This window comes from Eptesicus fuscus, chromosome 8 (assembly GCF_027574615.1).
Source record: "Eptesicus fuscus isolate TK198812 chromosome 8, DD_ASM_mEF_20220401, whole genome shotgun sequence".
NCBI lineage: Eukaryota > Metazoa > Chordata > Mammalia > Chiroptera > Vespertilionidae > Eptesicus > Eptesicus fuscus.
The window spans coordinates 80,621,709-80,646,696 of record NC_072480.1 but is presented as its reverse complement, the minus strand read 5'-3'; the positions used below and the strand labels follow the sequence as shown (position 1 = coordinate 80,646,696).

Sequence of the window (24,988 nt, the reverse complement as noted above, 5' to 3'; positions counted from 1 at the left end):
AGCCCCAATGCCCTGCCTCTGGGCAAGTGGGGCCACGGAAACCCTGGAAGAAGCCGCATGAAGCAGATGCCGGGACCCCCGCGGGGCCACAGGAACCTCGGCAGAATCCATGCGCCAGTAGCTCTCTGCAGGGCCTAGCTGCTCCGTGCCTGCTGCTCAGAGGCTCTCTGCAGTCCAGAGGCCCATCTGCGGCTGGGTGTGGAATGCTCACGCTGCCTGCTCTCAGCTGCCGTCCCCCTGAGACTGGGAGACTCCAGCGGGGCTGAGAGGACTGAGCACTGCCATCTTGTGGCTATGGGTGCCGCCATCTTTGTGACAGAGTGATGGTTAATTTGCATATTACCCTTTTATTAGATAGGATATGATTTGCATATATGTTCCCCTACCCTGAGACTTGTCATTTTCATTCTTTCAAATAGCAAAAGTTTTAAATTTTGATGAAATCCATGGTTCGCTTTCTTTTTTTATAGATCATGGTTTTGGTGTTGTACTTAGGAAATATTTCCCTAACCAAAATTCATGAAGATTTTCTCTTATTTTTTCTCCTAAAAATTTTATCATTTTAGGTTTTGCATTTAGGCTTTTGTTCACTTTGAATTGAGTTTTATATGATTAAAGAGGTATGGATACAATGGGTTTTTCTTTTGCATAAGAATATCCAGTTCTTCAAATGTCATTGCCTTTTAAGCTTCTTTAAGCCCAATTAGAAGAGTCACCTCTACTGAGGCAGTACTCTTGAGAAACTGCACAACTCACCATGAATTATGAGATTTTTCACCTGAGGTGGTGGAAACACAAACTACTCCTGTTTCTATGTGAGCACATTGGATTGCTCCTTTTCTTCATTTCCAAATTCTCCCCCCGCCCCCCCCCCCCCGCCCCCCGCCCCCCGCCCCTGGGCTCGGGTGGTTTCCTCACTTGCACTCAATAATCCCTCTTCTGCTTAAGAGTCAAGAGGGACCCTGCACAGTCTTAGGAGCTCTCTGTGTGCAGCTCTTTCCGCTTCTCCTTTTTTGTCCTGTGAATTCTAGCTGCCTTTCCCTTCCTAGACTTTCTATCCTATTACCTCAAATCAGGGAAACTTCTGACTTTGCCTGCATCTTCCTTGCTGTGTTACAGATTGAAAATTCACACCAGGCAATAAGAAGGGTCAAATATAGGTCTCATCTTTTTTATTCCCTTCTCTAAGAGATCACTATCCTGCATTGACATATTAAAATTTTAAAAATCACAGCTTCATTTTTGTCAGGATTTCTAGTTGTTTTAGGTGGGAGGGTAAATTCAGTCTGTTACTCCACCTTGGCCAGAATTGGAAATATGTCTTTATCATTTATAATTGCATATCTCACATTTGTTTTATTTTCTCAAGTTACTCTTTCATTTCATCAACTCTTTTTTTCATCTTTATCCTGTTTTAGACTTATGAAATCTATTCCTGCAAAGATCTTTATGGATATTCTAAATATTCTTATCTTAAAGTTTTAAAAATAAATTATGTTATATTGCTTTCTCTTTTTAAAAAATATATTTTTACTAGAGGCCCGGTGCACGAAATTCATGCATGGGTGGGGTACCTAGGTGTAGTCAGAGATCAGGGCCAATCAGGTTCCCTACCTCCCTACCCCCACTCTTTCCTTTGCTGCCCGTGTCCACTGCCACCCACCCCCGGTTCCCCATCTCAGCCCAGGGCCCAGTCCTGATAGGGCGATCGGGACATGTTGGCTGGGGGGTGGGGGGCGGGGAGGTACCAGAGGTTGGCCAGCAAGCCCCATCAGTGATTGGGGACTGTGGGCTGGGGGAAGCTCCTGCATTGTGCGTCTGCCCCCTGGTGGTCAGTGTGCATCATAGCAACCAGTTGTTCCGTTGTAAGGGTCGCTTAGGCCCGTGATTGGCAAACTGTGGTTCGAGAGCCACATGTGGCTCTTTGGCCCCTTGAGTGTGGCTCTTCCACAAAATACCACGGCCAGGGTGAGTCTGTTTTGAAGAAGTGGCATTAGAAGAAGTTTAAGTTTAAAAAATTTGGCTCTCAAAAGAAATTTCAATCGTAGTGTTGATATTTGGCTCTGTTGACTAATGAGTTTGCCGACCACTGGCTTAGGCTTTTATATATATATAGAATTGATTTCAGAGAGGAAGAGAAAGGGAGAGATTGAAACATCAATGATGAGAGAGAACCATTGATCGGGCATGTGCCCTTGACCAGAATCGAACCTTGGACCCCTAAACTGAGCCAAACCAGCAAGGGCTGAGCTGTATTTTTTGGAGTGTGACTTTTGTTGATTTGCTGTGATTGCTGATGCTCATGTTTAGTGGTTTGTAATCATAGACTGTTTTATCCTCAGTGCTGATGATTTTCCCATGAGAATTCTGCATGCCCTTGTTGAAGATACATACATGTGGGTTGTTCTTTTTTTTTTCTGCTTTTAAAGCAAAACTATTTCTACAATTGCTATTCATGGTATTCAGGAACTTGTAGTTTGTTAACTAGGAACCTGAAAGTATATTTTTTAAAGGCTTGAGATTCCTTCATTGATGCATTTTCCCCATCTATATATCCTCATTTTTTTTCTACATTCCAAAGACTACTGGTCAGAGGTTTTTGTTGCTGTTTGTTTGTCTGTTTTTTAAAAACTTGAGACAAACTTTTTATTTTTCCCTCCTATGCACACTTGTAAAAAATTTTAAAACTTATTGGGATGTCATTGGTTAATAACAGTATATAGGTTTCAAATGTATAATTCTGTGGTCAGAATTTTTATTGTCCCTATTTCATGGGTGGTATAGCCCTCCTGACTCCCAGGTTGAATTAAGGTGCTCACTCACAGTTTTCTGACATGCAAAGGTCTTGGACTTGATTTCTTTCTAAGATAGGGCTATTCAATCTCTAGACCCAAAGGTGTATCACTGGCTTAGACATCCCTGGAGTCATTCAGTTTTAGCTCCTGTTTATCCTTTGAACTCTATTTTTTATTTTTACTAGCATCAGGAGAAGTCTTTTCTTGTTTTTAATCTCAGCTTATGTATTAAATTTTTATGGTAGTTTTTTTTTCAGCACTCCTCCTGTGTGAGGAATGGAAAGGACAAATATCTTGCCTGCCTACTCTGCAGCAATGCCTAGAAGTCAGTAGGTGTTTTCATTTGCCAAGTGTAGCATTTCTTTATCAATAAGTGCCAAGTTAAAAATTGAGGAATGGAGGTAAGAATCAGGCATTCAGAATCAAACCTATATTTTGTATTTAGAAGTGACAAGCAAAAAGCAAGGCAAATCTGTGCCTTCTTAACACTCTTCTCACTGCGGGATTGGACATTTGCATTCTTTCTGGATGAGGAATATGGCTAAATAAGGTTATTTATTGGCATCTTTCTTCAGTGACCTTCGACATTATTTTTTTTATTGATAACCAGTCTTGTAAAGAGATAATACTGCTTATAAAATGGCCTATTATTCATGCAATAGACAAACTTTCCTAGGAGTAACTTGAGACATTATTTTCTATTTTTTTTACTATCCAGATCAGAAGGCAGCATTCAGACATATAGCACCAGGTGAGTAAATTAGAAAGTTTCTTAATATACATGTTGAAAATTAAAAATAAATTAATGATTCACAATTCAGTTCTACATTTTGTTTGAACTCCTGAAGATGGTGAAGTAATGCCCTGAAACCAGGGTACTAATGTATAAGATTTTACTTTCTGGTAAATTAGTCTTTTATTCATTTGGAAGTCTACTTTGAAGAAACAAGGTATAAAGTAGCTTACTCTAATAAGAAATAGAATATGTATAATTAATAAAAAAGGATGTGTAGTCGTACCTTGGAAATACTGCAGGTTTGGTTTTGATGGTTGCAATAAAGTGAATATTGCAATAATGTGAATTTTTTGGTTTCCTAGAGCCCAGAAAAGTTATGTTTACATTTATTATAATCTATTAAGTGTGCTACAGCACTATGTTTTAAAAACCGATGTACGTAATTTAAAATCATTTCTTGCTAAAAATTGCTATCCATCATCTGAGCCTTCAGTGAGTCATGACCTTTTTGCTGGTAGAGGGTCTTGTTTCAGTGTTGAAGGCTGCTGACTGCTCAGAAGAGGGTGGCTGCTGAAGGCGGGGGTGGCTGTGGCAATTCCTTAAAATGAGACAATAATGAAGTTTGACTCATCAGTTGACTCTTTTTTCCCCCACAAATGATTTCTCTGTAACATGTGAGGCTGTTTGATAGCATTTTACCCACAGTCCTTTCAAACCCTACCACTGCTTTACCAATTTAGTTTGTTATAATCTAAATCTGTTGTTGTCACTTCAACAATCTTTTCAGCATCTTCATCAGAAGTAGATTCCTTCTCAAGAAACCACTTTCTTTGCTCAGCCCTAGGAAGCAACTCCTCATCTGCTCACATTGTATCATGAGATGGCAGCAGTTCAGTCACATCTTCAGGCCCCACTTCTAATTCTAGTTCTCCTGTCATTTCCACCACACCTGCAGTGCTTCCTCTGCTGAAGTCATCCTTTGCAGAAGGTTTTCCATTTGCTTTGCACAGACCCATTAGAGGAATCACTATCTATGGCAGCTATAGCCTTACAGAATCTATTTCTTTTTAAAAAAAAAATATATATTTTATTGATTTTTTTTACAGAGAGGAAGAGAGAGGGATAGAGAGTTAGAAACATCGATGAGAGAGAAACATCGATCAGCTGCCTCCTGCACACCCGCCACTGGGGATGTGCCCGCAACCAAGGTACATGCCCTTGACCGGAATCCAACCTGGGACCTTTCAGTCCGCAGGCCGACGCTCTATCCACTGAGCCAAACCGGTTTTGGCCAGAATCTATTTCTTAAATGATAATAAGACTTGAATGTTGAAATTGCTCCTTGATTTGTGAGCTGCAGAAGGGATGTAGGGTTAGCAGGCATAAAACAAACACTAATCTCATTGTCAGAGTTCTTAATCAGCATTCTTAGGTAACCAGGTACATCATCAAGAGCAGTAATATTTTGAAGAACTTTTTTTTTTTTCTTTTTCCTGAGCAGTAAGTTTCAACACTGGGCTTAAAGTATTTATTGAACCATGTTATAAACAAATGTGGTGTCATCTAAACTTTGTTGTTACATTTATACAGTGAAGGCAAAGTAGATTTAACATAATTCTTAAAAGGTCTGGAGTTTTTTGTAATGGTGAGCATTGGCTTCAACTTAAGTTACCAGCTACCTTCACCCCTAATAAAAGAGTAAGCCTATTTTTGAAGCTTTGAAACTAGGCAATGACTTTTCCTCTCTAGCTATGAAAGTCTTAGATGACATCTTTTAATATAAGGCTGTTTTTCTACACTGAATCATATTGTTTAGTGTAGCCACCTTCATCAATTATCTTAGCTAGATCTTCTGGATAACTTGCTACAGCATCTATGTCAGCACTTGCTGCTTCAACTTGCACTTTTATGCTGTAGAGAGTGCTTCATTCCTTGAACCTCACAAACCTACCTCTATTAGCTTCTAACTTCTTGTTTAATGGATTCTGTTCCTTTATTGATCTCTATGGAAATCCTAAGCATTCTTTTATTGCAATTTTTCTGTTACCTGTAATTCTTGAGGTATGAATTCTTTAGTTTGCTCTGGCTTTGGACATTACCTCTTAGTGGCCTTTTTTTTTTTTTTCATTCATTGTAAAGCCATCTTAAGCAGCCAGAATTGTTTCATGAGAATTCTTCATATCCTCTTTGTAGAATCCTCCTTGTGGATATTATTTCATGTTTTATCTTCTTAAGCCATACATTTTTACAACATGTGTTAGACCTGCAGATAGAGAATTTAAGGGAAGCATGAATTGGTATCCAGAACCTATACTTGTTAAAGACTTAAGGTTCCTGATTATCTGTGTGATATTTTTGTTGTCCATATTCTTAAACCACTTTTTAAAAAAGCAATTAGGGCTCTTGTGTCTCTGGGTGATCCTTTTCCATCTGCACTTCTAAAGAAATTTCCCTGCCACATCCTAAAGACTAATGGTGGAAGCTTTTCCCATCCTTGTTTTGTGGATGGAAAGGCCTTTCATGGCTCCCAAGTTTGGAGAAGAAAGTTAGTTGCGGCTTTCCAAGAGGTCTCCACTCATAACTTGATGTGTTGAACGGATTGATGGAACTCTGGAGTCATCCTGCTTTCATTCCTACTTACCTTTTGTTCTTTCAAACTATATTAGAAATGTCCCTTTCTTTTTAGAATTTTGGTTGGTATTTTGTGATATTTTTTCAACGTATCGGGTACATAACCCTGTCAGCCCAGTGTGCCTAATTGTCTAGAAGTCAGTGAGGGTTTTAAATCATGACCTGTAATAATTTGTTTATCAGTAGATAAAACATTAGGTTGGATCCTGAAGGCTGGAATCAGGCATTCAAGATCAAGCATATATTCTGTGCTGGGTAGTGATGAGGAGAAAAACAAATGTGTTTATTTCTTCCTTTTCCTAGTTGGGGATTTGAATTTAATATTTATTATTATCTTTTTTATATTATGTTGTATTATAAATTTATATTTTTTTATTAAATTAGAATGTTATTTATTTGCATACTTTAATTTAGTAATCATTTGATATTATTCATTAGTGGTGATTAGTGCTCTAAAAGAGTTAATTCAGGTTATAGAATGGTCTGACTTTCATTTTTTAACAAAGGCACATTTTTAAAAGAATGAACTTAAAACCATTATTTTCACTCTCATTTAGATCCAGATCAGCAAGCAGCAGGCAAACAGATATTGCCAAGTAAGTAAATTAGGGATTATTTCTTAAAACAAGTATGTTAAAAAATAAGATTAACCATAGATAATCAACAATTAATTCCTAAGTATTAATTGAGCATTAAAAGTTGGTACAGTACCATACCAAAAAGGAACCTATTTGTATTTGTCAATCTAGTTGCTAGTGAATATTTACCTAAATAAATGTCTTCATTCCTCCAGTTTGTTAATGTATACAGAGAGTTTACTCTTGGATGATTGGTAATGTTTATGGAGCCAACTCATAAATGGGGAAGTTTACTTCTTCATTTGGAGACTCTTCAACTAGAAACTCAGTGTGTACACTCATGCATAGCTGAGTGAATGCTTGCTTACCATGGTCACTTAAAATATTTGCTGAAGAAAAATATCATAAAGGAACAATAATTCTATTTCTCTCATTGCCTCTCTGTATTACAAAGTAGTTATAATTAGATCCCCCTCCATTACCCCAAAGGGGGATATCTCTATATAATAATACAATAAATGTTTAATTTCTTACATCCAACAATTTTGGGTTTGGGGGTCCTTCAGCAGATATAAAGTATTTGGGAGTTTTCACTCCTCTCCCTCTGATTTAAAAAAGTCTTTATTTACTTGGATAGTGGCTGTTGTTTTATACCTTCTAGATTCCTCCAAAGCCCACTGCTATTCCAAGACACATCCAAATCCACAGAGTAAATGTTTTTGGCTGCACATTGGTTATATAATTCCTCTTATTCCAGAAGAGGTTTCCATTATAGCAATGCCTGCTATTCCTGTCCTCATTATTACTGTGATCTTCTTCTCATGGTGATACTTTGCAGTCACGAGTTACTATTAACAAACTACAAAATAATTTTCATTATTCTGTCCTCTCTGTGCTGTGGAGCTATTATGGTGCTCAAACTCAGCAGTAAGGTCTCAGTTAACCTTTTCCTCACCTTGGACTTATGTTTTATCATACTCTGCCATTTTAGAGGATAAAGGCCTCGTTTAGTTTGGTCAGCATTGTGTAGCCAACATGTAGCTGAGTTCTTCGCTAATAGTACGTGCTTAATAAATATGGTTCACCCTTAAAAAACACAGATTTGTACTGTGTAGGTACACATGTATATGGATTTCTTTTCAATAAACACACAGAATATTAGAACTTTATTTTCTCTTCCTTATAATGTTTTCTTAATAACATTTTCTTTCCTCTGGCTTATTATTAGAATACAGTATATAACACATATAACATACAAAATACTTGTTCATCAACTATTAATGTAATGAGGTTTTTGATTAACAGTAGGCTTTTAGTAGTAAATTGTTGGGGATTAACCTTTTGCACTCGGATGTCGAGTGTGACTCGACACGGTTAGCATTAGAATAAAGGAATCGAGAAAAAAGCAAGTGAGTGCAAAGGGTTAAAGTTATACCCAGATTTTTGACTGCATAGGGTCAGTCAAAACCCATGTTGTTCAAGGGTTAGTTGTACTTGTTGAATGAATGAATGATTACTTTTGTATCACTTAGTTACAGCACTTTATTTTTTTATATGAGATCTTCACACACATAGGCAGCCAAAACAAACAAAAACACCAAAAACACACACACACACACACACACACACACACACAACACATACCCCCACACCCATATGTCTATAATGTTATAACTGCCTTCATTTCTTTTCTCATTATATCATCTCTCCTAGGAGGCTTATTCACCTACACCAAGTAAGAGATGATAGCATTACCCATAGGAAAATGTTATTTCAATTGGAGTACAATTTGGAACGTTCATTTACTGGTCTAGCCTTCTGGCTTAGTGAGCACTAGGGAAACAGTTTTGGGATAATTATTTTTATTTAAATTTTAATAATGTCACCTGACACTGTTGCTGTGTTTTACTGACATAGCAGCCACTGTAGTTTAAGGTTATTTATTTATTTACTTTGGCTGACGACAACAGAAATTTATTATTTCACAGTTCAGGAGGCTGAAAGTCCAAAACCAAGTTGTCAGCAGGATTGGTTCCTTCTGGAGGCTCTGAGGAAAAATGTGCTCCATGCCTTTCTCTCAGCTTCCAGTGGTAGCCAGCAGTCGTTGGTGTTCCTGGCTCGCTGCTAGGTCACTCCAGCTTTTGCTTCCATCTTCACATGGCTGTCTTTCCTATGGATCTGTGTGTCTCTGCAACTCTACACCTCTCTTTCCTGGTATAATGACCCTAATCATTAGCAGTTAGGGCCCACCCTAATGTAGTATAACCTTATCTTGAACTTGTTACGGCTGTAAATGCCCTGTCTCCAAATAAAGTCACATTCACAAATACCTGGTGTTAGAACATCAACCTAGCTTTTTTTGGGGACAAAACTTAATCCACAACACTGACATATATATAATTTTCCCCAAGTGAAATCAATACCCTGGTTATCATTAGAAACGTAAGCCTATAAATTCATAAAACATAAAAACCCAGTGTAGCTGTAGTCGGTTTAGCTCAGTGGATGGAGTGTTGGCCTGCGGACTGAAGGGTCCCAGGTTCAATTCCGATCAAGGGCATGTACCTTGGTTGCGGGCACATCCCCAGTATGGGGTGTGCAAGAGGCAGCTGATAGATGTTTCTCTCTAATCGATGTTTCTAACTCTCTGTCCCTCTCCCTTCCTCTCTGTAAAAAATCAATAAAATATATTTAAAAACAGACAAACCAGGTGTATAAACAAGTAGATAAGAGAAACAGGAAATTTCAACATGCAAAGTAAGCTTTTTTTTTTCTTTCACTTTTTGCCTTCTACTGCTCCCTTACCAAACACAAGACATGCTTTTCTTCCCACTTAAATTACTTTTGAAAATTTCCCCATGAAAACTCCTAACAAATTTTCTAACTACTTTCTCATTTATAGTTCACACATTATTATTTATTGCCAAATTTTAATTTTTTCATGTAGTATTAGAACCTTCTTTATAGATGATCAACATAGTTCTCCAATAGTTGCTATTTTGACCAAGGTCACTAAGATAGTTAATGAAAGAATCAGAAGTAGAATCTAGGTTTTTATTTTTATTAAATTTATTGAAGTGACATTAGTTAATAAAATTATACAGCTTATCAGCAGTATATCAACAAATAACAAGTGTTGGCAAAGAGGTGGAGAAAAGGGAACCCTCAGGTACTATTGGTGGGAGTGCAGACTGATGCAGCTAATGTGGAAAGCAATATGGAGTTACCTCAAAAAACTTAAAAATGGAACTGCCTATGACCCAGCAATTCCACTTATGGGAATATATCTGAGGACACCCCAAACACTAATTCAAAAGAATATATACAACCCTATGTTTATTGAAGCATCTTACCTAATAATAGAGAAACATGTAAATTGACTGTACCTCCACTACACCCACAGCCAATCAGAGTGAGTATGCAAATTAACCAAACAAAGATGGCAGTTAATTTGCATACGTACCTGGGTCCTGGGAACCTCCTCGGCACCCAGGTCACTCCCAGCCGGCCATCGGAGGGGCGGAGGGAAGGGGCTGAGCCTGGGATCAGAGGGAAGGGGAAAAAAATAAATGGAAACATATTCTCAGGTGAGGATAAAAAGAAAAATAAATGTCATATCCTATGAAAGACACATCTTGAAAATGCCTAAAGAAAATTGTCATTTTTTCATGGTGAAGGGACTGGAGTCTGTGTTGATGAAAATACCTTGGCGGCTGCGGTGACTGGCAGTGGCTGCAGCAGCGGGGTAATGGGGCTGGCGCCTTCCCCTGATCAGCCCGGCCACCTCCTGCAAAGGGAGGCCAGACTGCGGCTTAGGTCCGCTCCCAATGCGGAGCGGGCCTAAGCCATCAGTAGGACATCCCCTGAGGGATCCCAGTATGTGAGAGGAGGAAGGCTGGGCTGAGGGACCCCTCCCCAGTGCACTAATTTTGTGCACCGGGCCCCTAGTTATTTATAATAACCAAGATTTAGAAGCAGAGCAAGTATCCATTAGTAGGTGAGTGGGTATAAAAACTTTGGTACATTTACACAATGGAATACTACTCGGCTGTAATACAGAAGGACATCTTACTCTTTTCGACAGCGTGGATGGACCTGGGGATTATTATGCTAAGTGAAACCAGCCAGTCAGAGAAAGACAAACACCATATGATTTAACTTACATGTGAAATCTAATGAACAAAATAACGAACAAAATAGAATCAGATTCATAAGTAGGGAGAACAGACTGATAGCCATCAAGGGGAAGATGGTAAGGGGCTGAAGAAAAAAGGTAAAGGAATTAAGCAACAAACAAACAAACAAACCCCCCCCCCCCCCCAAACACAGCCATATAGACACCGACGACAGTATGTTGATTATCAGAGTTAATGGGGTTGGGGGAGGTCAAAGAGGGTAAAGGGGAGATAAATGATGATGGAAGGATGTGAAAGATAAAACTATACTATCACTGAAGTTTATAACTAACTATATTAACTTCTCTGTCAATTAACCTCACTTAGTTTGTCTTCAATTTATTCTTTTACTTTTTTATTCTTTTTGTTGGGGGCTCTGACATAAGTCTGTGATTATAAAAATAGAAAAGAGGCCCAATAGTTTGATTTCAACACTTGATAATAATTTGTATAAAATATAAATTTGGCTGATATTTACCTTTCACCAAAATTTTGAAAGGAAAGAGGAAGAAACTTTCATAAAAATGTAAGATTGTATTATTTCCTTGTTTATTTAGCTCTGAATCACAGGAAAACACCCAAACATAAAACACTAGGTGAGTACATTAAGAGATTTCTCAAAATAAATGTTTTAAATTACAATGAAATTCATAATCCACAATTCTTAAGTTATTTATTGGGTAGATGAATTGGTAAAGTAATATATAAAAACTAGAGGCCCAGTGCACAAAATTTGTGCATGGAAGGGTGTGTCCCTTAGCCCAGCCTGCACCCTCTCCAATCTGGGACCACTAGAGGGCAGTGGGACATCCCTCTCACAATCCAGGACTGCTGGATCCCAACTGCTTGCCTGCCTGCCTTCCTGATTGCCCCTGATCGCTTCTGCCTGCCAGCCTGATCACCCCCTAACCACTCCCCTGCCAGCCTGATTGATGCCTAACTGCTCCCCTGCCAGCCTGATTGCCCCTAACTGCCCTTCCCTGCAGGCCTGGTCACCCCTAACTGCCCTCCCCTGAAGGCCTGGTCACCCCTAACTACCCTCTCCTGCAGGCCTGGTCACCCCCAAATGCCCTTCCCTGCAGGCCTAGTCCCCCCAAACTGCCCTCCCCTGCAGGCTTGGTCCCTCTCAACTGCTCTTCTCTGTAGGCCTGGGTCCCCCCCCTCCGAAATGCCCTTCCCTGCAGGCCCAGTTGCCCCCAACTTCCCTCCTCTGCCAGCCTGGTCACCCCTAACTGCCCTCCTCTGCAGGCTTGATCGCCCCCAACTGCCCTCCCTTGCAGGCCTGTTCCCTCCCAACTGCCCTCCCCTGCTGGCCATCTTGTGGTGGCCATCTTGGGTCCACATAGGGGCAGCCATCTTGAGTGTTAGAGTGATGATCAATTTGCATGTTACTCTTTTATTAGATAGGATAACCTATTAATTTTTACTGACCTTGAATGGGCATTTAAGTCACGTGACTACCAAAGTTAGCCACTGCCTGTGTTTCTTTAGTTTCTTAAAATTCTTTTTTTTTATGCAGTGGTTCTCAACCTTTCTAATGCCGCGACCCTTTACAGTTCCTCATGTTGTGGTGACCCCCAACCATAAAATTATTTTTGTTGCTACTTCATAACTGTAATTTTGCTACTGTTATGAATCGTAATGTAAATATCTGTGTTTTCCGATGGTCTTAGGCGATCCTGCTAGTGGTTCTCAACCTGTGGGTCTCGACCCACAGGTTGAGAACCGCTGCTGTATATCCTAAGATCATCGGAAAATACAGATATTAACGGTAGCAAAATTATACAGATATTAACAGTAGCAAAATTATAATTATGAAGTAGCAACAAAAATAATTTTATGGTTGGGGGTCACCACAACATGAGGAACTGTATGAAAGGCTGCGGCATTAGAAAGGTTGAGAACCACTGGTTTAAAGTATTACATATAGTAGTAAGTTATTTGGGAAGTTTTTCTTGAGGAGAGAATGGAATAAAACTATTGAATTTAATAAGATATAAGATATATAAATTAGCCTGTAAAATGAATCAGGGCCACTTTATTCATTAAGCACTATAGTCACAATGCATAAGGCCTGTGAGTTTCCAAGTTCCAAAAACATTGTTTATAACATGAAAAATAAAAATGATTGCTATAAGATATGAAAAAGTAAAATTAACATGTATCTAAATTTCTTAAAAATGCAAAGTTTAACAGAATGTTAATGAATTAATGTAATGTTAATTCATGAACATTTCATTGTATGTAGGAAAAAATATTGGATTTTCTTATTTGCAAATACTTCTAATTAAATATGATTTTTCCTAAAAAAAAACAACTCAGAAAATTGTAGGGTAAGTTATAGCCAAGTAATATCACAAGCAAAATTACAAAAATTCTTTCTAAAATTCTTTTCTTCTGCCATATGAATTTTTTACTTGCCAATACCTCAACTGTTTATATGTTTTGCGGTGCAAGGGAATTTATTTGCTGTCAGTACTTTAAGTATGTGTGTCTTTGTTCTCTTCCACAGTAACTAGTGATTTCTTCAGAAGCCAATGGATAATACTGAGTGTCTCACTGAGAAATAAAAATTCTACCTTCCCTCTCCTAGTCACAGCTGAAGGAAACAATAAACTAAGTGTGGACCAATTTTCCTGCCTGTCTGTTTTCCTCTCTTCCTCCACCTGCACTTCGGTCATTTCAGGGCCCTTAACTGAAGATAGTCCTTTCAACCAGGCATGCCCATCTACACCAGCTACCCGAGCTCTTCTCCACAGCTCTCCCACCACCCACTTGGGTTTACTGCCTGAGGCCCCAGATGCTGGGGATTGGCACCAACTGCTCTTATCCAGGAAGGGCTCTGGGTGGTGGGCTATGTCCCTCCTCCTGGTCCTTCTCATCGGATTTGGCTGGCAGCATGCAGGCCTCAGTAAATCCAGATATTTGCCCATCTCACATCCCCCACACCCAAAGCCAGGCTTCTGAGCGAGTCTGTGTTCACTTTGGAGGCTGTACTTTAACACCCGGGCCTCTTGCTTTACCCACCACCTTTCTCTTGCTCCTCTGCTAGGTGACCCACAGGGCAAATTGGTTCATTTGCCTGTGTGCAGTAAAGCCCAAATGAAACACAAACAAAGGTTTGCAGCAAAGAAAGTAAAGGTTTATTTAAGGAATGACGCCAAGCCCAGAGACAGGTCTAAGACCCGGCTCCCCAATGGTCTCTTAGAGGAAGGTTTTATAGAGAAAAAAAATCAGTCATGGTGACTAAGAAGTGAAAACCAGGACCTTCATGATTACGCAGTGCGGCCATAATAATGGGATATTAAATGAGTTATATTTTTGAAATGTCTATATTTGAACAGGGATTGTATGGGGTTTCCTGCATGCAACAGCTGTCCAATAATGGCATATCCAACAACTCAATTTAGAAAAGTCACAGAGTTTGCAACGGTTTTTGCAAATAATGTGCGTTTTGCCTGTTTGGACGGTCTGAAAATATAATAGGTGGAAATTTGTTTGCTATGAGTAATTTGAGCATTTTTTATCTTTATTCCCCCTCCTCACTGTGACTAGAAATGAACAGTGAGGAGGGGGGAATAAAGATAAAAATCAAAAATCGTGGGCCTAAGTAAACAATACAAACGCAAGCCTCCCTAAGCACCACCCCAATCTGAGAATTAGAAATCACCCAGCTTTTCCTTCCTTAACAATACACGGAATGTGAGTGAATGTCGAGTCTTCCCTGAGCCCTGCCTGCCCACAGGCTTTATGCCAACTCACCTCCAAAGGCAGCCCCTCCCCCACTCCACCCCCGCCCCAGGTTTTCTTAAAAAAAAAAAAATTATATATATATATCTCCCCCTTCCCGCCCCCCCCACCCCCCGCCCCCGCCTCCTGCCCGCTTTTTCCCTCTCCCATGGAGCCACTCCTGCCCTCCCCCTCCAGTTTCCCCGCATCTCCTGGTTCTGCGCGAGCTGCACCTTTACTGGACTCAACGCCTCAACCGCTGTTATTCGGCCAGCGGGACTCCTCAAGAACGGAGCCATGTTCTCTCTTCTGGTCCTTTTCATGGGACTTGGTGGTCTGCAGGCAGGCCTCAGTAAGTCCAGACCCGTGTTCATCCCCCAACCCAAGCTTTTGAGGGGACTTGGTTTGCTTAGGGGGGCCTGTCCATTTTGGGTCCAGCTTCTAGGCCCAGACCTTACCCAGGCCCCTCTCTTGCCCCACCCATTTTCTCCTTGCCCTTTGCTTCAGGGTCTATAGCCAAAAAGGCAAAGAGCCAGCCTCCGGGCAGAAAACCTTTCACTTCTCTGGAATGGGTTTCCTTTTCTGTAACAGGGACAAAAGTGAAATCTGTGGTCTTTTCCGCATTCAGAATTCTGCTGTTGTAGAAATGATTGCATCGCCACAAAGAAGGTATTTAATCTAGGATTTTTCTGATGGACCGCTGTCCTCAGCCTGCTCCACTGAAGATTGTGGGTCACCCTTGTATTCAATATTCCGTCTTCTCCCTGCAAATGATCCTGTTTTTCCACGTCCACACTTTTTTTTTTGCAACAGAGTAACACTGTATTTGTTACTCAGTGTTGCTTAGTCAAACTCTCAAACTGCCTAACTATGGATTTTAGAAAGTGATAATGTAAAATCGGGTACCAAAGTAACTTGGCTTATTTTTATTTTAGATCCTCATAAAACATTTCTGCAGAACACGGTTCCTGAAAAGATTTCATCCTCTGACACAGAAAGAGATCCAGAAAATAATGTAATGGGAAATAATATTGTTATATCTTAAATTGTGTTGTTTTTAATGTGAAGACCAGCATTGCAGAACAAAGAGCATTTTTAAATGTGTATGAATGTGTGTGACTTCATATGTTTGTGCGTTGCTCTTGAAGATGAAGGATTTTTAAGTCAGATGTTTTTCTTTAAAATGTTGATATTTTATCATGTATTTTTTGCATTAATTTTGATATACAGTATTGCATTCAAATAGTATTTATATTGATTACTGAGTTTTCTGGACCCCTAGTCCTGGCCCTGATGGTTCCCTTAGCTGCAGTAATCTTCCCCCTACCCCATCTGAAATTCATACCAATCCTCTCCCCTTATTATGACTGACCAATCTTTGAATTCTCCATTTGTCTAATCTCTAATATTAAAAAAAGGGGCATTTAATATTGTGGAAATTCAGTGTGTTTCTTTTAACTATAACAACTTTAAAAGCTCTCTTTTATTATTTTTGCAACAGAAAATTATTATTAATGTGGGGTGTGATTATATTTTAATATATTCAGTATAATATGAGGTAAGACCTGCAAAAGTAGTAGGGCTTAGGGGCCAATTAGAGAGCTCCCAAATATTACAAATAAAACATGAGGCACCTAATTAAATTTGATATATATATATATATATATATATATATATATATATGATATGTACATAAGATGAAAGAAAAATATTACATGTTGCCATACTAAATAATTTTAAATACAAAAAATTATTGTTCAGCAGAAATAAATTACAAGTATCTAAATTACATACCTCTCTCTTTCTTGAATTGTATTTCCATGATGATTTGACTTTCTTAAATAGTTCCTTGTTTTGCATAATTTGACTATAAAATTCCTTGCAGTTATTCCATTTATACTGTAACATAGTTTCTGCAGTGGTCACATCCAATTCATTTCATTGTTTTTTCCACTGAACATTTGTTAGTGAGAAAAAACAATGGGCATTAGCATTGTGAGATAGTGTACAGATCCTGTGATGACATAAATTGGTCTTAATTTGCTTTTCTATTCTTCATTATTATGTTGCATCTCTTTTTTCCCTTTTTTCCTTTATATATATATATGTTTTTAAATTAAATTTATTGGGTAATAAGATCATATAGGTTTCAAGTGTATTCTATGACACATGATCTGTATATGGCCTTGTGTGCCCACTACCCAAAGTCAATTAATCTTCATACTTTCTTAATTACTGTAGCTTTATAATAAAAAATTGATATCTGGTAGTGCAAGCTTCCAACTTCCTTCTTGTTTTTCAAGATCATCTTGACGATTATTCTCCTTTGCATTTCAGTGTAAATATTAGAAGCATTGGTCAGTTTCTTCTAACCGTACTTCATCTGTCTCCAGACGAGATCACAGTGACAGCCAACACCTTAATTAGTATATTTTAACATTGTGATTTGTTATCCTGATGGACTTCAGTGTTATAGCATTATAGTTTTAATTTGCATTTCTTAAATAATTGTTAGCATATTTTTTTTTTGTGGGATAACTTATACACAGTGGAAACTAGAGATTTTAAGTGTACAGTTCTTTGAGTTTTTACAAAGGTACCTATTCTTGTAATCAATACCCAAATCAAGAGAAAGATTATCCCAGGTATTTTCATATGTCCACCACCCTAAAGACACTGTTGTGCTTTCTATCATCATAGGTTAGTTTGGTCTATTATGAACAATTTTTGTACACATTGTAAACATCTGTATAATCACCACTCATTTCTAGGTGTAGAATGTCTAGCATTTCAGAAGGAGCCCTCCTGTAGCCTCCCAGTTAGTACCCACAAGTATTACCATTATTCTTATTTCTATCAGCATAGATAAATGATGTCTATTCTTGATACATATGTGATTCCTTATAAATAGATATACATATATTAAATAAATATACATATATTTACATATACATGAATATATGTCTGTATATGGACTCATATACTATGCAATCTTTTTGTGTAGCCTCTTTTATTTAACCTTCTGTCTTTTAGATTAATATATGCCATTGCATGTAGTCCAGTTTATTCTCTTACATAGCTATATAGTATTCCATTGTATGAATATATTATGATTTTATATCCTTTTTACTGTTGCTGAACATTTGGGTTGTTTCCAGTGTGGTAATATTATGAATAAGATGCTCTGATTATTTTTGCATGTCTTTGGTATGTACATGGTTACTCATTTCAGTTGGGTGTGTACCCAGAAGTGAAAGTTCAATGTCACAGCTATCTAGTTATTATCTACTAGAGGCCCAGTGCATGAATTCTAGTTATTATCTAGCTATCTAGTTATCTAGTTATTATCTAGCTATCTATCTATCTAGTTATTATCTACTAGAGGCCCAGTGCATGAATTCGTGCACCGAGGGGGTAACAAGGGGGTGGAGTGGGGCAGGCCCTCTGGGCGGGTGGTGGGATGCCCTTGCCAGCTCCGGATTGGATCCATCCTGCTGATGTTTGTGCAGGGTGTTGGGAGCCACCTGGTGGCCGCTTTTATATCCTTTTTTCTTTGCAGGTCATCTAGGGAGGGGAAGCACCCTAGGTGCTGGAGGACGACTTCCTATTCTGTAGCATTACTTATAATTTTGTATTGAATTTTGGTGTATTAATTTTGCATAGTTGACATAACAAAATAACACAAAACCTGTGGCTTGAACAACAGAAATTATCTCAGTTCTGGAGTCTAGGAGTCCAAAATCAAGGTGTTGGCAAAGTTTGTTCTTTCTGAAGATTATGAGGGAAAGATCTGCTCCAGGCCTCTATCCTTGGCTTGCAGCTGGATATGTTCTCCTTATGAATCTTCATGTGGCTTTCTGCCTTTGAATATGTCTGTGTCCAAATTTGCTCTTTTGGTAAGGATCACAGTCATATTGGATTAGGGCCTGCACTAACGACCTCATTTTAACTTTATTATCTCTGTAAAGACCCAATCTGAGTAAGATCACATTCTGAGATCTTGAGGTTATAAATTTACATATAAAGTTAGATGGATGCAATCCAAACAGCTGAATGTTTGTGCCTGAAAAGTTGTAAAAACCCTGGATGGTGTCTTTTTGGAGTTATTGTTGTTTTTTTCCCTTCCCATCAGTTTTGTACATTTTTTGTTAATTACATTCTAGGGTTTTTTTTTATTGTAATATATGTAGATTTAAATTTTTAATGGTACTGTCATGTGCCCCTTTATTTTTCATGTTTTTTTAATAACAAGGGATTTTTAGAGGGCACAATGTTCCAGGTCCTATCCAGACTCCACTTACACCTCTTTCCAGTGTGCCATTCAGATGACTCTTCTTAGATCTTTATCTGTTGCAAAGAATCTTATTCGGCTATAGTAGTAAAGATAAGGGACTGAAAACTTTTAAATGGCTTTTTCTCTGGCTGAAACAATTTTTAAATATTAACCAAATAAATAATTTAATCACACATTTTCTGTTATGTTCTAGAGGGTTCTCCATACTTGTCTCTGCTCTCTCTCTACCCTCTCCTACGTTCTATTCCAGGGGAATGTCATTGCTTAACTGGAGAAGCAAAGTACTAAGGTAGTTGTTATGGAATGTTGCTAGAGGTGTAGTGAATTCCTTGAAGTCCTATCTATTAGAACTACCTGTTCCAATGAATAGGGAAATTTACTTTCCAGGAGCGCTGGGCGTAGGCAAGCAACATGTTTTCTCAGTGAGGGGGCACCTTTGGTATTTACCTTAAGCATGGCGAATTGGTCTAAACCAAAAGATAACAATAACCAGCTAGGCCTTTCCCTCAGATATATTAATTATGGTGACTGGCAGGCATGTGGGGACTCCACCACCTTTTTCTCAATGTAGAACTTTGAAGCTTCAAATATCCATCCACATAGGAAGGGAAGCACATGTAATGATTATATATTACTAGAGGCCTGGTGCACGAAATTCATGCACAGCGGGGGGAGGGGTGTCCCTCAGCCCATCCTGCACCCTCTCCAAACTGGGACCCCTCGAGGGATGTCCGACTGCCTGTTTAGGCCCGATCCCAGGATCGGGCCTAAACGGAGTGTCGGAAATCTCTCTCACAATCCAGGACTGCTGGCTCCCAACTGCTCGCCTGTCTGCCTTCCTGATTGCCCCTAATCGCTTCTGCATGTCAGCCTGATCACCCCCTAGCCACTCCCCTGCCAGCCTGATTGATGTCTAACTGCTCCCCTGCCAGCCTGTTTGCCCCCAACTTTTCTCCTCTGCCAGCCTGGTCATCCCTAACTGCCCTCCCTTGCAGGCCTGGTCCCTCCCAACTGCCCTCCCCTGCAGGCCTGATCGCCCACAACTGCCCTCTCTTGCAGGCCTGGTCCCTCCCAACTGCCTTCCCCTGCTGGCCATCTTATGATGGCCATCTTGTGTCCACATGGGGGCAGGATCTTTGATGACAAAGGGGCAGCCATCTTGTGTGTTGGAGTGATGGTCAATCTGCATATTACCCTTTTATTAAATAGGATAGAGGCCTGGTGCATGGATGGGGGCCGGCTGGTTTGCCCTGAAGGGTGTTACGGATCAGGATGGGGGTTCTCTTGGGGTGTGGGGTGGCCTGGGCGAGGGGCCTGTGGTGGTTTGCAGGCCAGCCACACCCCCCAACGACCCAAGTGGAGGCCCTGGTATCTGGGATTTATTTATCTTCTACAATTGAAACTTTGTAGCCTGGAGCGGAGCCAAGTCTTCTGCTTGCTCAGTGGCAGCAGCCATTTCTGTTGGGATTTATTTATCTTCTATAATTAAATCTTTGTAGCCTTAAGCGGAGGCCTGGGCCAGCCAGGGTGAGCGGAAACTTGGCTTCCTCCATTGCCGGGGAAACCCAATCCTCCCTCCTGCTCTCTCCATGGCTGCAGCCATCTTGGTTGGGTTAATTTGCATACTCGCTCCTGATGGGCTTGTGGGCGTGGCTTGTGGGCGTGGCTTGTGGACGTAACTTGTGGGTGTAGTGGAGTAATGGTTAATTTGCATATTACTTTTTTATTAGATAGGATTATTAATTTTGTCAATATTTTAAAAGCATAACTGATAGGAAACATTATTTAACATTACTTACAATTATTATTGAAAGTATTTTGAATTTTCATATTACAGGTTGCTTATATGATTACAATAAAAGGAAAACCATATTTTGTTCATCTCAAAAAGAAGTAAGTAATTATTTTACCTTTTTAAATTTTAATTCTTTGGTTTCTTGATTTTTAAAATAGTTATAAATAGGATAAGTTCAAATCAGATGTATATTTGACACATATATGCATTTGAAATCTATTGTATATTGGTTATTGGGTAAAGTCTTAAGCATACAAAAGACAAGAAAATATGGTCCACTTTTAAAGAATTTATAATGCAGAGTGATATATTCAAACATATTAGTAGATAAATGTGTAAACAGTAGTCTTTGAAAATCTAGGAAAGCTTTTTGGGAATAGGTAAGAGATGATTTATATCTGGAGAGAAGATACCTTTAGCTCTGTAAAGGAATGGGGTACCATAGAGGGTCATTCTGTTTAGAGGAAATCATATGTAAAACATAGAGGTGTGAAACTAAGTAGATTCTGTGGTGTTCAAAAAAGTCAGTGTGAATTACTAAAGAACATATTTTTTTGGGGGTAGGAGTATAATATTTTGGAAAGGTAGTGGGTAGAACTGATTTGTAGATCTATCATGCCATGGTAAGAATATTGCAAACCAAAATGTTTTCAAGAATATACTTATGTAGGCTGATTCTGAGGGAGCAAAAGTAGAGTAGGGTGTCTAATTATATGATTATATAATAATTTAGGTGAGTGATGATTGGTGGCTTGAATATATAGTACAAGTCATAGTACAGGAAAGAAAACATTCAATAGGCCTGGAAGACAGATTTGGTAGTATGATTGGGAAAAAGTGAGGACTCTTGGATAATTTAGTTGTTGCTTAAGAAAATGTCACTTATAGTGTAATTAAATGAGGAGTATGAAAAAGGGAGATCTTTATGTGAGGAAAGGGTAAGTTTAATTTGCAGTGCCTATAAGATATCCAAGTGGGTTGTATTCCATAAATACAGGAATGTGGATCTCTGAGGAGAGATTGGTAATTGAGATATAGATTTAGCAATAATCAATAGTTTGGCTGTGATTTTTAAAAATGAGAGCTTATAAAGTGCTTATAAATAGATTGGTGGCTAAAGACTAAGTCCTACTAAAGACCAATATTTTGGGGGCAGGTAGAACAAAACAACAAGAACAAGAACAACAACAAAAAACGCCGTGAAGACTATGTCCTAGACCAGGGGTTGACAAACTTTTTCTGTAAAGAGCTTTGGCTAATATGCTGTGTACTGTGTTGGAACTAAGCAATTTTGCACTGTAGTGCAAAAGCAGCTATACACAATTTGCACACCAATGAGCCTGGCTGTATTTCCAGAAGATATGGCACAGAATGGGATTTGTAGCACAAGTATAAGGATTTGCTCTGAACCAAAGTAGTCGTCTTTGGGAAATAAAGATAAGAGGTGAGGATGGGTACAGGTTATCTGTAAATGAGGTGACATGGAGGTTATGTGGGATGATGGACAGGAGTTGTGCCAAGTTTTTGAATTGTTACTGAGGAAAATGAAAGAAAATTCTGACTGAGTTTGTTGAGAAGAACTTGGTATGTATGTAACTAAGCTTAGTGAATACGAATTTGTAGCAATGCAAAGGAAATCTTGCTAAATTGTGTTCTAACCTATATTTTAATTTTGAGATTCAGTTTTAAAATATGGAATCAATGAGCAATAAAGACAAAGATTTGGAAGTTCTGTGCTGGAAATTGAGACCTATGTTGTTTTACTATTTGATATTTCTAGCAATTTAGGTTGTTCATTAGCACATAATTTTGATATTATTTGTCACTATAGTTAAAATGCCTATGTCAGTGTCTAATTTATTGTAAATGATAGAGAAGTATTTGGAAAATAAGATAGGCCAAGATAATTGGCACTACTTTAAATTCCCCAGTAAAAAGAAAATTAGTAGTATGAAGAGTAATTATTTCTGTGCTTTCTGTTTCACAACTTGGGCATGTTTTTGTGCTTTCTGCCTAGATCATTTTTTTCCCCAGCTTCTGTTGTTTATTCTTATGACAAATATGACATCCAGAAAACTAACAATCTGCTTGGTCAGGTAAGACTTAAGGTGTTTTTTTTCCTTACACATTTCTTATTCTGAATTTTCTTTAAAAATATGAATATTCTGAAATTACTAGAATATGATTTTACATATTCACTAAAACGAATAAACTGGACTAGTTCTTATTTCTACATGGCATAGCTTCATTAGGTAAATGCCATACACATTAATGTACTAAGGTAGCTATTATAATACATGTAAATGTAATATATGGGATGTCCATGTTTAAAATAAGTTATCCATTTGTTTATCTTTGTGTACTTTTTTTTCAGATGGATTGCAATTATTATGGATATATTGCAGGCTTTCCAAATTCTCTTGTGTCCCTCAACACTTGCTCAGGACTCAGGTTGTAACCAATGGAGATATATTCCATTTGCTATCAGATCCCACTAGTGTATTAGTTGATCCTCCAGATGTCTTTTCTGATTCTACAGTCACCTGTGTTATTTCAGTTCCCTAAAGAGTGAGCAAGAATTACTGATAAAATAGAGTTGGTCACCCGGACAGCACCTGTTCCTGATGGGCAGCTATTTGTTGATTCTTATGGGATCTGCTGCTTGAGGCTTTGAGCAGTCTTGAGTGTAGTGGGTATTGATTGGTCTCTCCATACTTCTTTAGTTTTCCCAAATTTTTATGTTTTCTTAATTCCTAACGTGGGCGACAGTTGTAAAAATCCTCAATCTGATAGATACTTTGCTTCAGCTCCAATCATTTTTAGGCTGGTAGTGTCTTCAATACAGCGCACACAAATTATTTAGAAATTAAGTGTCAGGGAGAGTTAGGTATCTCAAAAAAAAGGAAGGGCCCTGGTCAGTGTTGCTAAGTGGTTAGAGCTTCACTGCACCAAAAAGATGCAGGTTGGATTCCTGGTAAAAGGCACATACCTGGGTTTCAGGTTTGATTCCCCTGCCCTGGTCAGGGTGCATGTGGGAAGTAACCAATGGATATGTCTCTCTCAGATTAATGTTTCTCTCTCTCTCACCCCCTTTTCTCCCTTTCACTCTCTCTCTCTCTCTAAAAAAAAAATAAAAATAAATAAAAAAGACAAAAGGGACTTATGACTAAGGGAGAGAGTGCCTCTAGCTTCTACAGACTGACTTAGAAAATCTTTACCTTAGGAAGGGGTCTTGTTTAAGCACATGGACCCATGCCACCAACATAGTTTCTGTAAGATATTAAAACAAAGAGATAAAGTAGAAAAACTAAGATGACTTTAAATCTATTAGTTTATAGTTTTTTTTAAACATATTTTATTGATTTTTTAAAGAGAGAAAGAGAGAGGGATAGAGAGTTAGAAACATCGATGAGAGAGAAACATCGATCAGCTGCCTCTTGCACACCCCCTACTGGGGATGTGCCCGCAACCAAGGTACATGCCCTTGACCGGAATCGAACCTGGGACCTTTCAGTCCGCAGGCTGACGCTCTATCCACTGAGCCAAACCGGTTTCGGCTAGTTTATAGTTTTGATAGGATCATTTTAAATTTGTTTTAATTATTTCACCATTCAGGGGACTCTTGCAGTTGAAAAACATCTCATATGGAATCGAACCAATGGAGGTTGTATCAGGATTCATGCACCTGATTTATGAAGACAAAGATTATGACACTAGCATTTCTCTCTTAGGAACCAGTGACATTTATAATTCCAACTATCAATATAGAAAAAGTTCTGATGTAAGTATTGACTTTTTAATTTTAATATAGTCTGTATAATTTTGTGAACTAAAAATGAATTTCAGAGTAAAATTTGGTGACTTGCAAATATAAAAATTAGTTTTTCATGAGGTTCCTCCATGACTTTTAAAATGAATAGAGATAAATAGAGAATGAAATCTCAGAGGGAGGGGGTGGGGGGACTGGAAGAGATTAACTATGTATACATATATACATAGCCTATGGATACAGACCATAATGTGGTGAAGGACTGGAGGGGACTGAATGGAGGGGGAAAATGGAGGGGAATGGGGGACATCTGTAACAGTGTCAACAATAAAAAATAAGCTGAGAATAAAATTGAATTCTTTGTTATGCTTGTTGTTATATGAAAGTTTAGCAAAAACATAGGAAACAGATATGTGAATATAAGGTTAAAGAAACCAAAAAATGTTTACATGTGGGCATTTGGACAATTAATGTAAATTATTCTTT

The 24,988-nt window shown here is 38.6% G+C and overlaps 2 protein-coding genes across 6 annotated transcripts in view; both read left to right on the top strand.

The window, feature by feature from the left end:
- Positions 1 to 13,547, top strand: part of LOC103290325 (disintegrin and metalloproteinase domain-containing protein 32) — a 105,261-nt gene extending 91,714 nt beyond the window's left edge. The window contains exons 20-23 of one of the 2 annotated variants that reach the window (XM_008146239.3): positions 3,514 to 3,546; positions 6,720 to 6,758; positions 11,473 to 11,511; positions 13,428 to 13,547. In XM_008146239.3, coding sequence (XP_008144461.3) covers positions 3,514 to 3,546; positions 6,720 to 6,758; positions 11,473 to 11,503 — 103 coding nt within the window. In that variant the 3' untranslated portion in view covers positions 11,504 to 11,511; positions 13,428 to 13,547. Of the gene's footprint in view, positions 1 to 3,513; positions 3,547 to 6,719; positions 6,759 to 8,728; positions 9,053 to 11,472; positions 11,512 to 13,427 lie in introns of those variants that run through there. The other variant, XM_054720032.1, reaches the window with a different exon arrangement.
- A 1,364-nt stretch (positions 13,548 to 14,911) lies between these two features.
- The window catches only part of LOC103290324 (disintegrin and metalloproteinase domain-containing protein 5-like), an 81,438-nt gene continuing 71,361 nt past the window's right edge, over positions 14,912 to 24,988 (top strand). For all 4 annotated transcript variants that reach the window (XR_003619369.2, XM_028152481.2, XM_028152480.2 and 1 more), the window contains exons 1-6: positions 14,912 to 14,996; positions 15,580 to 15,659; positions 20,776 to 20,831; positions 22,751 to 22,829; positions 23,108 to 23,184; positions 24,349 to 24,514. Coding sequence is in view for 3 of the 4 variants with exons in the window: in XM_028152481.2 (XP_028008282.2) it covers positions 14,942 to 14,996; positions 15,580 to 15,659; positions 20,776 to 20,831; positions 22,751 to 22,829; positions 23,108 to 23,184; positions 24,349 to 24,514 (513 nt within the window). In the remaining variant the exon portion in view is untranslated. The remainder of the gene's footprint in view (positions 14,997 to 15,579; positions 15,660 to 20,775; positions 20,832 to 22,750; positions 22,830 to 23,107; positions 23,185 to 24,348; positions 24,515 to 24,988) is intronic.